The sequence below is a fragment of the Labeo rohita genome, chromosome 12, assembly GCF_022985175.1.
Source record: "Labeo rohita strain BAU-BD-2019 chromosome 12, IGBB_LRoh.1.0, whole genome shotgun sequence".
NCBI lineage: Eukaryota > Metazoa > Chordata > Actinopteri > Cypriniformes > Cyprinidae > Labeo > Labeo rohita.
Genome location: NC_066880.1, coordinates 8,822,498 through 8,837,312, shown reverse-complemented (window position 1 = coordinate 8,837,312; position 14,815 = coordinate 8,822,498). Strand labels below are relative to the sequence as shown.

The 14,815-nt window shown below is 33.8% G+C and overlaps 2 protein-coding genes across 5 annotated transcripts; both read right to left on the bottom strand.

Annotated features, from left to right (window-relative positions):
- Window positions 1-1,258: 1,258 nt before the first annotated feature.
- On the bottom strand, window positions 1,259-10,373 carry tmem235b (transmembrane protein 235b). Of its 4 annotated transcripts, none has more exons than XM_051124779.1 (5): window positions 10,152-10,237; window positions 9,918-10,027; window positions 9,328-9,384; window positions 8,998-9,135; window positions 1,259-3,446 (listed from the first exon to the last, which is right to left on the bottom strand). In XM_051124779.1, the coding sequence occupies exons 2-5, from the start codon at window positions 9,970-9,972 to the stop codon at window positions 3,211-3,213; spliced, it is 486 nt and encodes a 161-aa protein (XP_050980736.1). In that variant the 5' UTR covers window positions 9,973-10,027; window positions 10,152-10,237; the 3' UTR covers window positions 1,259-3,210. The 4 variants fall into 4 exon arrangements, with proteins under 4 accessions (XP_050980736.1, XP_050980735.1, XP_050980733.1 ...); XM_051124778.1 differs by having other exon boundaries at window positions 9,918-10,033; window positions 10,152-10,236; XM_051124776.1 differs by lacking the exon at window positions 9,918-10,027 and having other exon boundaries at window positions 10,152-10,373.
- Window positions 10,374-10,721: 348 nt separating this feature from the next.
- On the bottom strand, window positions 10,722-13,281 carry birc5a (baculoviral IAP repeat containing 5a). Its single transcript, XM_051124655.1, has 4 exons — window positions 13,077-13,281; window positions 12,877-12,986; window positions 12,597-12,714; window positions 10,722-11,128 (listed from the first exon to the last, which is right to left on the bottom strand). Exons 1-4 carry the CDS (start codon window positions 13,182-13,184, stop codon window positions 11,036-11,038), a joined length of 429 nt encoding a protein of 142 aa, XP_050980612.1. The 5' UTR covers window positions 13,185-13,281; the 3' UTR covers window positions 10,722-11,035.
- Window positions 13,282-14,815: the final 1,534 nt, after the last annotated feature.

Sequence of the window (14,815 nt, the reverse complement as noted above, 5' to 3'; positions counted from 1 at the left end):
TTTGCTCAATAAAACCATATGAAGTACTATTTATTATTGCCTCATTGCTATTATATATGTATATTAAGTAATTTTTCTTGGGTATATTTTCATTGCTACAAATAAAATTGTAATTACTTACTTGACTACTTGATTACCAAAATAAAGTAATCATTAGTGACAGCCCTAGAATAAAACAATACTTTGCTTAAAGATATAAAAATTTGTTAGCATTCATTAGAGAGTAAAGCACATTTCATTTTTCTCACTGTAATGCAAATATACATCATGGGATTATTTGTACTGCCTTGAATTTATGCAAATTTAATCTTATTTTAAAGTATAGTTTAGAAAAATAAAAAGTAAACAATTACTGTACAGTAAGAGATTCATCATTAATGAAAATAGTAAAATGTGCATTATGGTAAATAACTGGGGGTGAAATGTGAATTTTTTCTGAAAATAATATTACAATGCTAAAATTGTATGCTTATAAATGTAGGCTTAATTTGGTGGTGGACATTATTTGCATGGGTTTGTGAGAATGGCCTGTTTACATGAATTTGTATTTTCTGCCATAAAGCCATTTTACGATTTTTGGAGTGTGAAGGCCATTATAATGTGCACATGAAATCACACTACAGTATGAAAAATGTTTTAATATATTAAAAACTTTAATAGGAAATCTGCTGACTGCTAATAATCTCATTGGAATTAATTAATAGCTATATTTAATAAAGGAAAATATATGCTGCATGTGGTTGCATAAATTGATGGGCCCACTGATAGATAGTTGCATATATGGGTAAAACATCTCATGATGGAAATATACTGCCATGTGCCATTATGGAGCAAGCCACAAGGCCAGCCCAAAGGAACATTAATTTCAGCCTTGTGTGGTCTGCCAACGCTCTGATGGGGCCGTCTATGCTTGATGGGGTGGACTAATCAGCTACTTACGAAGGAGGCCACAAAAACAGATTGGCTCCAACAGAAATTCAAAATTATTCAGTGACTGAGTGCTATTACTGGACTCAATGTATTCATCTAAAAGATGTCAAAAATAGGGAAGCGCAATTTATTGTTTGTGAATAATTCAACAAAAAGCATGCAGCATTTGCGTTCAGACCAGCCTGTTCTTTAAATGAAATGCCGGTAATTTAAATGTAGACAAATGATAAGCCAAATTAACAATAATCAATTTCAGTTTGGAAAGAAGCATCAAGACCAATCAAAAACAAAGGCAGTCTCATCATTCACTTGTTCAATTTTCTTTCCACACCTGAAAATGAAGTTGAATGATTCTGATTTCTTGCCTCCGCCAGAGCTTGTCACCCTCTGAAGTGCTAAAGCAGACCCCTGATGTCTACAGCTATTGTTATCCTGCATAGAAAAAAAATTAAACCCACCAGAGTGCTTATTTAAAACAATACATTCTTTATGATTCAGAATTTCAGCCAAGTGTGCCAAAAGCACCTTTTAAGTCATGACTGTGAGTCACATTTCCTTCTTCTGTTGTTGATCTGTTGAGCTGTGTTTTGATGTACTGTATAATCAGAATTTGAATGTTGAGCATTAGTTGTTTCTGATTATTATTATTACATTTGCCCAGCCTTTGGTGCCCAAATATGTTATCCTTTACACATTTTTGTAAAACAAAAGTCATGCACAAACCATTACATCCAGACAATTCAGTTAAGCTTTAATCTTTAATCTTGATGAATATCGAAAGCATGTTCCTCACTGTTAAAAAATTAGAATAAAGTCAACACAAAAGATTTCCATTAAGTAATATCCCCGAAAGCTGTAACAACGAGACATGACAAACAACAACAGCTACTAATCGAGTTAAAGTGCAAAGCACTCAAACATACATTTAAATGAGAAGATTGTATTAAAAGCAAAACAGTGTTTACAAGAACAGTATTTATAAGAACAACAACATTTCCATCTCAGGGATTGTGAGAGGTCTCTATATTGGCATTGCAAATTAAATTTACTTATTTGGGTTTAATGGACAGAAATGTGAGAAGACAAATAACTATGATTAGATATGATCCATCATAGCGCATAGTTTCTAAAAGGGACAGCCTGACTCTTGAAAAGAGTTCAAAATTAAAAATTCAAAGCACACAATCATGAAATGTGAAGTTTCTGCAGCCTGAGTATAAAACATCAAAGAAGGTATTAAATATAAAGCAAATCAAATTGCAGAATTCAAAGTATTTCTTTCAGAAAAGCCTTTTTAAAAACTACACATAATGAACAATGGATGGCTGTAAGAAAAAAATACAGTTAGGTCACGCTTCCAGTTACGTGCTCCGTTCATAATGTAAAGTCAAGGATAATAACAGCAAGAGAAAAAAAGTGAAACACGAATACTGGAAAGCAGAAGCCCAGCATGAAAGATAATACATTACAGAGGTGCAAACACATGAAATTTACTAGCAAACAGTAGCAATTATCAACAAAAGATATGAAAATGAGCCAGACAGTTGGCCTTTGAATTTATATGCTATAAAAGGTAATAGAGCTCAGAGAAAGAAACAGAATGACCACTAAAAGAAAAATAATTGAATGAAATTTACATAACAGTTCTGATATTTATATCTGATATTATATATATTACAAAGGGCAATTTGGTTATCCAACTCTACACTACTCAAAATCATGTTTCTCATGATTTTAAGCATTTGAAATTAGTTCTGAATACAAAACGTGCCCTTTTTTATTTACTTCCATTTGTGTTATTTTATCCAAGAGTAAGAGTGGGGTGCAGCCATTTGTAAATTTTGTGGGTAAGCCATCCGGTCTCATCCGCATCCAGTTATTTTTAGCTGTACAAAACAGACCGTTTTGCTGCTTGATATTGCAAATTGGTGTGCCTTACCTTGTTATTTTAATGTATTTTATTAATTATGAACACACTTTTTTTGTAGTGCAATCAGTTTTGCCATTTACAGCATGCCGCTATTCTTCTCATTTTCCTATAGAGGCTAATGAACCGGAAATCTCACCCATAGGATTAGTTCCGTGTTGCAGAAAACGGTGGATAGTTTTAATGATATTACCATTATTCTAAAATGTGGAAAACAGTCATCTTAGAAATGAACAGGCTAATGTACATCTGCATTTTTGCTAACAATGTAAGACAGAGAGGAGACCTACCTTGACAAAAACTGACTACCTTGCCTGAAATGGACATGTATGTTTCAAGGCGGTGGTTAGTCTCTATATGGGAGCGACAGTCTCTTCATACTGGGTTAAAGGCACCAGCTTGACAGCCAGCAGTAGCAGAAGACCAGTGATCACCTCCAGAAGAAAGGAGATCCAGGCCATGCCCATAGACCAGCCAAATGATGTGTGCACTTGAGCCATTTGCTCACGACCCATCCGCCTTTCAGTTTCTTCCAAAGCCTTCTGAGAGTACCTGATGTACAGACTCACCCCAGAGAGAGTGAGAAGACCTGAGAAAACACATGCACAAGCACGCATGAATGCGCACGGACACAAATAAAACCAATTAAGCATCATTTAGACACACCGTGGTGTTCTATCAGAGGTTACAAGACATTCTTCACTTTGAGGCACACTGTAGATAGATGGATTTTAAAAAGATAGTTAAATATTTAGATGTGGGCTAAACATGGCTAGCAGTCTTAATTCAGCAGATCTAAATTGACCTTAAAAAACTAGTCGCTTTTATTATGCTTGGCCATTTCTTTTAATCAATGATCAAGTACTTGAAAGAACATTGGATGTGTGTGGGTGGCGGCAGTTTTAGTGTCTTCAATGCCATATTCATATCTTTATGTTCAGTCATGAACACTAAAGCCTAAATGCATGCAGCATTTTCCTTTACATAAAGACTCTGATGTGCTCTGATGTACACCTATAACACATTTTTGTGAAATGTTTTGCTTGAAAAACCCTTTTTGTGCTATATTGCTTTTAAAAAACATAACAGTTGCATTCATATATTTTAAGTGCAGCTTAACAGATGTAACAGATTTAAAGAAATTTGGCATTATGTCACTTTATCACCAATGGATCCACTGCAGTGAATGGGTACTGTCAGAATGAGCGTCCAAACAGCTGATTAAAACATCACAATGATCAATAAACAATTAAAACTGAAAAAGTCATATGCACAGATCAAGCCCTGTTTATAAGCTAAAAGACAGTTTTAAACAAATATGTTGGTGGATTTTGATGTGAGAGGACAAGAGGGAATGGAATTTTTCACTGGAGGAAGTGTTATTATAGATTATGGCATTTTGAAAACAAAAGCCTTAATGATGGATTTTTTTTTTTATTACAAACATGCTGCTTTTTGCTTCACAATACATTCATTTTGACAGCACACATTGGTAAGCAAGTGATGTAATGCTACACTGTAAAAAAACTCAGCAGCTGTGGTTTCCAGAATTTTACTGTAAAAATACGGTAGCAACGTTTTAGGTTTTAAGTTAAATTTACATTTAAATACCATAATTTCATTAACTGATATAATGTTCATGTACCAACCTACTGAAGTACTAAAAGTACTGAAGTTTTGTACCCTTGTAATACACTGATAACCACCAAAAGCAGGTTGTGATGAGAAAGTCACATGATGAACCAGAGCCCATCACAAGCATTTTTTAAGCATTAACATATATAGAAGGTGCACAGTGTCATTTACACAGACACTAAACACCATCATAGTAACAAACATGGAACTGAAATAATGCAATAAACATTGATTTAACAACATTAGATGTAACATACAAACCTAATGTACAAAACTGTGTAAGAAAACCTAAGTAGAAACAGTTATTTCATTAAAAAAAAAAATGTAAATGTAATGCACACTGTAAAAAAATTAGTAAGATTTACGGTAAAAAAAAAAAAAACGGCAGCTGTGGTTGCCCAAATTTTATCATAAAAAATATGGTAGCAACATTTTAAGTTGATGGTTTTAACTTAAATTTACATTTAAATACTGCACATACAACCCTAATGTACAAAAATGATAAGAAAAAAGTATGAAGAAATTATTTCAATAGAAAAACTTCACATTTAAAAAAATAAAATGTAATGCAAGGAATTCTGGGATTGCCAATTATAGTTGTTCACTGCAAATTTTACATTCTTTTTCACTTCTGAAAAACTATATACTACCGTAAAAATTATGTCCAATACAGTTTTTCGCCGTATATAGTAGGGGAACTTACCGTTAACCATTTAACAGGTTTTTACTGTAACATTTTTACTGTTAAATTCACTGTCATTTTTTTCTCCAAATCCATTCTAATTAGGGTTGCAAATGGTTTCCGTTAAATTTCCAGAAACTTTCCAAAAAATCCTGGTAAGTTTCAAAATTTCTGGAATGTTTCCAAAATTTACTGGAAAATTTCCACCTTTTTGCAACCCTAATTCTGATGAAGAAACAAACTTTACATCTTAGATGGGTAAGTACACTTTCAGCAAATTTAATTTTTAAATTAACTATTCCTTTAAGAGTGAGAGAAAGAGACATGAATCTCCAAATACTTTCTGTATAAAAAGTTTGCTTTGCTTTACTGATTCAGGTCTTTAACAGTAAACATCTACTTCAGTTGTTAAATGGCTGTAACATTTTTTGCAATTGTGCTAAATTGTCTGGATCCAGTGATCTTGTTTCTACTCATTCAAGCTCATACTTTACTAACTTAATGTTTGCTTTTTCCAAGTGATATACTTTAATAAACTCATATTTTTATCCTCCAAAAAACGACTCATCTTTTTCTGTAATCAACCAGAACCAGAACTGAATACAAAAACATTCTTCCAGATGTGCAGAGCTTGTCAGCCTAAACACCACTCTTACTGTAAGCGCAGAGAGCCATAAACACACATGACTAGTTTACGGCATCCGTTCTCAAAATTAAGAGACGCATCAGCATCAGCGATGTAAACAGGGAGGAAGTGAAACTAGCTTCCTGTGGCACCCTGCAGTGCCTGATGATTCCAAGACATGAGCCATTATTACCAAATCTTCATTAAAACAGAATGTGCTGATGTGGATAAACAGCAGCAGAAATCACATCTAATTAAACACTGACAAAATGAGAATGAATTTCCACATCAGCCATAATATGCACATAAAATTAAGAGCCAATAAACAGTGTAACACAGTTTCTAATTAGCATGGCCAAGAGTCTAGACAGGAACAAACTGACTTGTTTCTGATCTTACATTTGCCAGATCATTTAGAACAAACAGTTTGTACTATCCAGGCTTTTTATACAGCACTGTGTGTATGTCAAAAATCACAGATGGATGAATGGATGCACTGATGTTCTTAACGGAACAGTTGGGTTCTTCATTAAAACAGATTTGGAGAAATTTAGCATTACATCACTTGCTCACCAATGGATCCTCTTCAGTGAATGGGTGCCATAAGAATGAGAGTTCAAACAGCTGAAAACATCACAATAATCCACAAGTAACCCACACCACTCCAGTCAATCAGCTGCACATTTCTTACAAACAAATCATTAAGATGTTAATTATAAACTGTCGCTTCTGGCCAAACTATCCATAAAAATATATACCTGTTGTCCTCTCAGATCAAAACCCACCAACATATTTGTTTAGAACTATTTTGTACTCTTTTCACTTAATAAAAATGGTGCTTAGTCTGCATGTTTATCTCTTGATTTTACTTACCAGCTGTTTGGAGTACTTTACCATTCGTTGCAGAGGTGAGCAAGTGATATAATGTAAATTTCTCCAAATCGGTTCTGATAAAGAAACCAACTCATCTACATCTTGGATGTCCTGAATGTACATTTTTAGCAAATTTTAATTTTTGTCTGAGCTATTACTTTAAAAGCATCATCTCATAAGAGGAAAAACATTAACAAAAGTACCATTTAAGTCAAATTCTCTCATGTAAAAATATTCCCTCAAAATTGAATCCGTATTTTACTACACATTCTTGTCTGTGACAATCAATGGAAAAAAATAGAGGACATGCCAAAAAAATAAAGACAATATACGAAAGCAACAAGGTTGACGCCAAAATTTTACCCTCTCATTTACATTCCAAGTCTTACTGTGTTAAACACTTGCCATGCGCTCCTTATTACCGCTGTGTTAAACGCTGGGTTTAACTGGCTGGCTCCTTTAAGGAAACCTTTATTCAAGTCATATGTCTTCAGGCTACATAGTGAGAGGACACTCTCAGATACGGGCTTTGAGATGATGTTTGGTGTCAGAGTAAAGAGAAAGCCAGCTATGTCTCAACAATGCCTGTGTGTGTACATTTTGAAGATCAAAGCAAAATTCTCCTGCCTGTGATACTTAAGTTGCTTTGGGATTTCTTGCAGGGGTCTCAGGAAATAAGCTCTGGTTGTACTCAGCATGGATTATTCTTCCATTTTATTTTCTTCTGCTCATGCATGCCTTCATCGAATAGACAAAAGCAATAAAATCACATTTAAATGAGACTGATGCATGGTTAGAATTACTGAGGGCTGTATTATTTCTTACATCAATCTACCCAGATATTTTTTGGTTTCACCTTTCCCTTTCACCTTAAGATTAGCCATTTCAATCACAGAAATAGCTGGGGTGACGTTCTCTATTATCCTATCAATTTCAGGAGAGGAAAACGATAAACTGCAATAACTTCAGTCCCATAAGCCTCTGACATTACAATTATTCTAGGTGAGTAATGCCTTCATCATTCCAGTTTCTGAATGTCATTCAGAGAACTGCAGAGCCAGCTGTTTGAACTTGAACTTTGTTTGTTGTCTGTGTTGTACCCCATCAATCTCCAGACACAAGTTTAATTTGCCTGAGATCAGGAACACGCTAAAAGTTTTGTTTTGTTTAACAAAATTAACTTACAGTAGTCAACGACGACTTCTCCTTAAGCTCACTTCTTCTCTCAGGTAGCTAATTGTCTGTCAGAGCCTGACATCGCGCTAATAACTAACAGGCTAATTGTCTAATGAATATTAATCACATTGTCGGAGTTTGCTAAAAGTGATAGGCTGAAATCAAAACACGGACTAGGTGAGCACTAGCCAATGGGATTACAGCTTGTGTGTTAGCCCCGCCCACTGCAAAGAAACCAGCAGATGGAGGCTTCTACTGATTGAAAACAATGGCTGCAATTTAATTTGTACTGCGTGCTATTTATTGTAATAATTACTCACCAAAGGTGCTGTATGAGCATGGTCACTTTTATCTCTCTCTTTTTTTTTTCTACAGAGAATTTTAATTTTTATTTCCTTTTTCTTCACGTAAGAGTGGGCGTGGCCATATGTACATTTTATGGGTCTGGTTTCCGGTCTCATCCACGTCCAGCTATTTTTAGCTGTACAAAACAGCTCATTCTGCTGCTTGATATTGCAAATTGGTGTGTCTTCCCATATATTAATGTATTATATTAATTATGAACACTCGTTTGTAGTGTAAACAATTTTACCATTTACTGCACGTTGTTATTCTTCTCGGAAGTCGGCTTACTTTGCATTAAAGAAAAAGGTGGTTAGCCATTAGTGGTGGCAAAAAATAAATACTTTAAATACTTCAGTAGGTGGCAACACGTGAATGTATATATTCAGTTTATTAGGATTTTATTTATCGAAACACCCCTATTGCAAGCTATTTTAACTGAACAATAGCTTTCAAAAAGTAGTTATGCAGTTCATAAGTTTATGTGTTTTGCTGCCAAACTTATATATATATATACATATATATATATGTATATATATATATATATATATATATATATATATATATATATACAGTAGTCAACATTTGAAGTGGATCAGAAAAGTTCATCAAAATTGTCCTAAGCCAAGAACAGATATTGTTTTTCGTTTTAGAAAAACTTTGATAAAATATTTTGATCCACTTCAAATGTTGACTACTGTATATATATATATATATATATATATATATATATATATATATATGTTTTGATTTTGTATTAGCAGAGGTTTACTGAGCTAACCACTGAATCCAGTGGGTCATACTCACTGCACAGGAGGAAGTATGAAGCAGATCCGATCAGGAGTGTCCTGCTTCTGGCTAGGGAACTGACGAGACCACAGATACCTCCAAACACCAGCATCACCAGACTCAAGGGCAGCAAGATGGTAATTACTCTATGCATGACTGAATGAAGTAAATCATAATTGTTAAGTCACACAGAAATGGCTTATAAAAACACCAACTTACATCTTATCCATACTAATGTACAAAACTATGGCTCAGTGATAATTCACGATGGAACACTGCAGCACAATAAGCAGTTTTAAGAGGGAGTTAAGGTTGTTGTGTTTATAAAAAAGGGTTTACAAGACTCACTCTTCATCTGCCTGTCTGATTCTGAATATCCAGTGTCTTCTGTATGACTTTGGACATCTACAAAACACAAAGAACAAAATGTTTTTTGGTATCTTAATATAGCCTGTTTAACAGCGTTTTCAAACAACGTTTCAGTGACCACAGTTAGATAAGGAGGTCTACATCACGCTAAATTTCCGCGCAGAATTCAAAGAATTCGATTTTGCGTAACCATAGCAACAGCAGAAATAAAACAATAGCTAGTGTTCCGTTTAAAAAGTGTTTTAGAATTTTAGAAATTTGGGTTGCACAAGAAGACGAACCTTAAATGCGCCAAAAAGTTATAAAGATTAAGACATAGAAATGTATTTGTATTTAATATTTTATTTATAACATCAGTTTTGAACGATTGAATAGGCTAGATGTTGTATAGTCTATTTTTTAAATACTTATCCGACTATACAGGAAAAAGCATGGAAATCCATTGGTCAAATGAACTGTATGCACCAGTTAAAGCCCAATATATTACCAATTAATCTATTAAAAAAATAATCGGACTATAATCAGAGGCAACCCGGGTAAAGACATGAGAATGAAAATGAGCGCCATACCATCTGTAACTCCCCAAAGTCCGAAGTTAGTGCGCACCGGGTCGGTGTGGTTCATGCGCTTGTCCTCGATAATGTACCAGTATTCGGTTCCAATGGCGAGCGCTAAAGAGCTGAAACTGAGAACACCCGTTAAACCCCCGCCGACGACCACGAAACCGAACGTAATTTTCATAGCGGTCAGAATATATGCGATTCCGATTCAGGACAACCCAAAAACTACGCTGAAAAACATACTGTTTGGCTGCGCGACGCGATCAGATGCGGTACTGAAGGGTCCCTGGAGCTCATGGAATAAATCACACGCGTTACCCAACAGCTGGAATAAGTGATGTTGATTGTCCATCCAAGATGCCGACAATATAATATGACATAAAAGGTGTTATTACTAGAAAAGTTGTGTGGCGTTAAGAGAAAAGGTGGCTTGCTTGGACATTTATTCCTCACTGGTGTGTGCAGCCCGTGTCCAACTAACACTGAGCGCAAGATTACGCATGACTGGTACAGAGGAAACATGACGTACAGTGCATAACCAACACCCTTCATGACATTAGCCGACCATCCATCCATCCTTTTTATAATTATAAAACAAAAATACCTGAAATATACAACGAATGCATACACACTGAATTCCCCATTTTTTTTTTTCCACTATAAAAGAGCAATTTAGACATTGTAATTTTTTAGAGCCTAGCTGCCATTATCTCAACTACTACTGACTTCTCCTGACCTGAACATTTTCATTGATACATTGATATTTCCAGGTTTTCCCATTCCCAAGAAGACTCTTGCTACACGTACATGTATTTTTTTATTTCAGCTTTCATACTGAATAGACAAACATACGAAAGATTTACAGAACAAGACATGAGAATGAAAAATGTCCCTAAAAACATTTTACAGAGGCTATGGGAGAGTCTTTTTATTAAGCTTGTTTTAAATAAATACCATAAAAGGAGGAAGGAAGTGTATACATTTCAACAGGTGGTGTGACATACAAATTTCATCACAGGTGACACTTAAAAAAAGAACATACAATGTTCAGTGACATACAAAGGAAAGAAAACAAGAAATTTAGGTCCACAAAAGAAATCAGACCACAGCAAAATGAAACTCATTTTTCACTCTTCCCCCATTGCAGTCTGGATGATCTGGGCTCTCTTGATCTTCACCACCTCTTCAAATTTATCAATAGCTTGGGTACAGGATTTTTTCTGAAAGATTACAAAACATGTTACTTCATTATCATGTAAAGGACAAAATCTAGTAAAATAATAATATACTAATATTCATCAATGGAAACTTGGAAGATGCACTTCTCTTGCAAAAAAATAAAAAATAAAAAAATGGACTTGAGACTGTAAGTAAGATGTATTTTGTCAATAAAGAAAATATAAATCAAATACAACTATCTAGGTTATTCATTCGTTAGAGAAAAAAATAAAGAACTAAAACATTTTAAGTATAATAAATTATACTGTATTTCAAAAAATTCAATATTAATATTCAAAATATTAACAAAAGTGGTTTGAGATTTTACTTTACTGATTACAAAGCATGTAAAGGACAAAATCTAGTAAAATACACTAATATTTAGCAATGGAAACTTGGAAGATGCACTTCTCTTGCAAAAAAATAAAAAATAAAAAATGGACTTGAGACTGTAAATAAGATGTATTTTGTCAATAAAGAAAATATAAATCAAATACAACTATCTAGGTTATTCATTCATTAGAGAAAAAATAAAGAACTAAACATTTTAAGTATAATAAATTATACTGGATTCATATTCAAAATATTAACAAAAGCGGTTTGAGATTTTACTTTACTGATTATATCTAATAATTTTATATTTTATACACATCATAATCATGTAATGGGTTTAAAATAAAATACAGATTCCAGCAATAGATAATACATTGTATGGGTCAAAATTATTAATTTTTCTTTTACACCAAAAATCATTAGGATTTTAAGTAAAGATCATGTTCCATGAAGATATATTTTCTACCATAAATATATCAAAACGTAATTTTTAATTAATAATATGCACTGCTAAGAACTTAATTTGGACAACTTTAATTTGGAAAGCTTATTTATTCAACTTTCAAATTATGTACTTTAAAATTTGCAATGAAAAAAAAAAAAGACTTTTTTGTTTTTGTGGTCCAGTGTCACAAATTTAATCTTGCCCAATACTGTCGACTTTTGATTCCTTGCCACTTTCAATTATGGCTTGCTGAAATGAGGTTAAAAAGACAATTAATATTCAGTAATATTCATTTAACTGCACTGACACTACTGGATAAGAACTAAATTAAGATGGATAGCTACACTTACTTTGCAACACTGAGTAGAATCAACATTAAAACTTTGAGCTGAATATATGACACTATTGCATTCTGTAGATGTGATATAACTGAATTTAACCTGTTTTAATTGATGAACTTGAAAGAATTATTTTACTATTACTGAGATAAAACTCTGCATTGACACATACTGAACTGAAACAACAATAAACTAATCTGAGCTGAATAATGACACCATTACCAAAAGCATAATTGGTGAATTTTAGAAGATGAACGTTTATGTTCCTGTTTATAAATGTGAAGCTGCTTTTGAAACAAAGTTCTACATAAACAAATTTGACCTGACATTTTCTGTTAGTGAGCTCATACTTACAATGATAAACTTCTGTCTCTCTTTCTGAAGTTTCAGAAATTCCTCCACAGTCAGGCTGTCCACAGTCTTCTTCAGCAAGATAAAATCACAGGTAGAGGAATGTGTTTTATGCTCTTTCCTAGAAAGACAGGGAAACCACAACACATCAGAACAAAATGCATAATAACAAGAAAAGTGATAACATCTAATAAATCAAATAAAAGTCTTATTGCATTACAGGGACAAAGCCTCTCTCAGTTCTATAATGCAATAGTAGAAAGTTTCACAGACACGGACTCACTCAGGATCATCCTCTGGTTCCCATCCTTCCAGCTCTTTCAGACAAAAGAAACACTGTGCTATATCTGGACTATTCTCCGACGGGGTGTGAATAAATCCAGCTTTGGCCATCTATAGAACCAAAAAAAAAGCATGTATAAAACGGAAAACAATGCATTTCACCACCTACAAAACAGTTTGGCTATCGAAGTGTTTACTCACGTTTTCTGGAGTGCAAATGCAGCCCTCGTCAAACGGCCAACCAACGAATGTTTTAAGTCTGTTCTCATAAAAGTACATTTTAGTCTGGTCGTCACTACTAAGAGACATTTTTCTTCGAATATAGAAAGTAAGATTAAAATAATGAGATAGAAGACCGAAGTGCTCGAGTGACTTGCTTGCTGCTGTGTTTTCTTCCGGTTGAAGTTTAAAATTTAGAGCGCGAGTTTTGATTGGCTACAGGGTGCCGCTTATGCGCACGCGCAGATCGAGAATATCCTACGTATAATAAAAATGTTATTAATAATATAATAAGATTAATAATAAAGTAACTTTCATTTTATGGAACACGTACTTTACTCTCTTTTTTGCACAGATATTGTTTTGTGGTTTACTGGAGCTCTTAGGTGAGTCGGCCAATGTGCTTTTGTGTCTAGCTCATAAATGTTACGCATTTGTAAGGCACATGAGACCTGTTCAAGTTTTTTAACAACTGTTCACAATACTGAATGGAATTTTAGTAGGATTAGGTTGTATCTTTACCAAAACTGTTCATTGTATATAATGCAAACTTTGCAAATAGGAATCCTAAACAAGCTACAGCTGAGGTCAAAAGTTTACATACACATTGAAGAATCTACAAAATGTTAAATATTTTACCAAAATAAGAGGGATCATACAAAATGCATGTTCATTTTTATTTAGTACTGATCTGGATAAGATATTTCACATAAAAGATGTTTACATATTATCCACGAGAGAAAATAATAGTTGAATTTTTAAAAATGACCCCGTTCATAAGTTTACATATGCTTGATTCTTAATACTGTGTTGATACCTTTATAATCCACAGCTGTTTTATTTTGTTTTGTTTAGTGATAGTTGTTCATGAGTCCCTTGTTTGTCTTGCACAGTTAAACTGCCCACTGTTTTTCAGAAAAATCCTTCAGGTCCCACAAATTCTTTGGTTTTTAAGCATTTTTGTGTATTTGAACCCTTTCCAACAAGGACTGTATGATTTTGAGATCCATCTTTTCATACTGAGGACAACTGAGGGACTCATATGCATCTATTACAGAAGGTTCAAACGCTCACTGATGGTTCAGTAGGAAATGCAATGCATCAAGAGCCAGGGGGTGAAAACTTTTGTAATTTGAAGATCAGGGTAAATGTAACTTATTTTGTCTTCTGGGAAACATGTGAGTATCTTCTGTAGCTTCTGAAGGGCAGTATTAAATGAAGAAATATGATATATGAAGAAATATGAAGTTGCATATAAGTCCCTCAGTTGTCCTCAGTGTGAAAAGATGGATTTCAAAATCATACAGTCATTGTTGGAAAGGGTTCAAATACACAAAAATGCTGAAAAACCAAAAAATGTGTGGGACCTGAAGGATTTTTCTGTCAGTTGTGGATCATTCAGGTAACAACACAGTATTAAGAATTCAGTGTATGTTAATTTTTTTTATAAAAAGGGTCATTTTTATAAATTCAACTATTATTTTCTCTTGTGGACTATATGTAAATGTCTTTTATGTGAAATATCTTATTTAGGTCAGTACTACATAAAAAAACAACAACATGCATTTTGTATGATTCCTCTTATTTTTATAAAATAATTAACATCTTGCAGATTCTGCAAGGTGTATCTAAACCTTTGACCTCAACTGTATATGGAGGACAAGTTAGTTACAGTTAGTTCAATGGAAAACTGGTTACCATAGACAATTACTCTGTAAGGC

Coding starts and splice junctions, on each gene's coding strand:
- tmem235b (XM_051124775.1), bottom strand. CDS start 10,089: ATGAAAATTACGTTCGGTTTCGTGGTCGTCGGCGGGGGTTTAACGGGT. Junction 9,136..9,327: donor ATCAGACAGGCAGATGAAGA/GTGAGTCTTGTA, acceptor TACTTCATTCAG/TCATGCATAGAGTAATTACC. Junction 3,447..8,997: donor TTCATACTTCCTCCTGTGCA/GTGAGTATGACC, acceptor GTGTTTTCTCAG/GTCTTCTCACTCTCTCTGGG.
- birc5a (XM_051124655.1), bottom strand. CDS start 13,184: ATGTCTCTTAGTAGTGACGACCAGACTAAAATGTACTTTTATGAGAAC. Junction 12,987..13,076: donor GCATTTGCACTCCAGAAAAC/GTGAGTAAACAC, acceptor TTGGTTCTATAG/ATGGCCAAAGCTGGATTTAT. Junction 12,715..12,876: donor GAACCAGAGGATGATCCTGA/GTGAGTCCGTGT, acceptor CTGTCTTTCTAG/GAAAGAGCATAAAACACATT.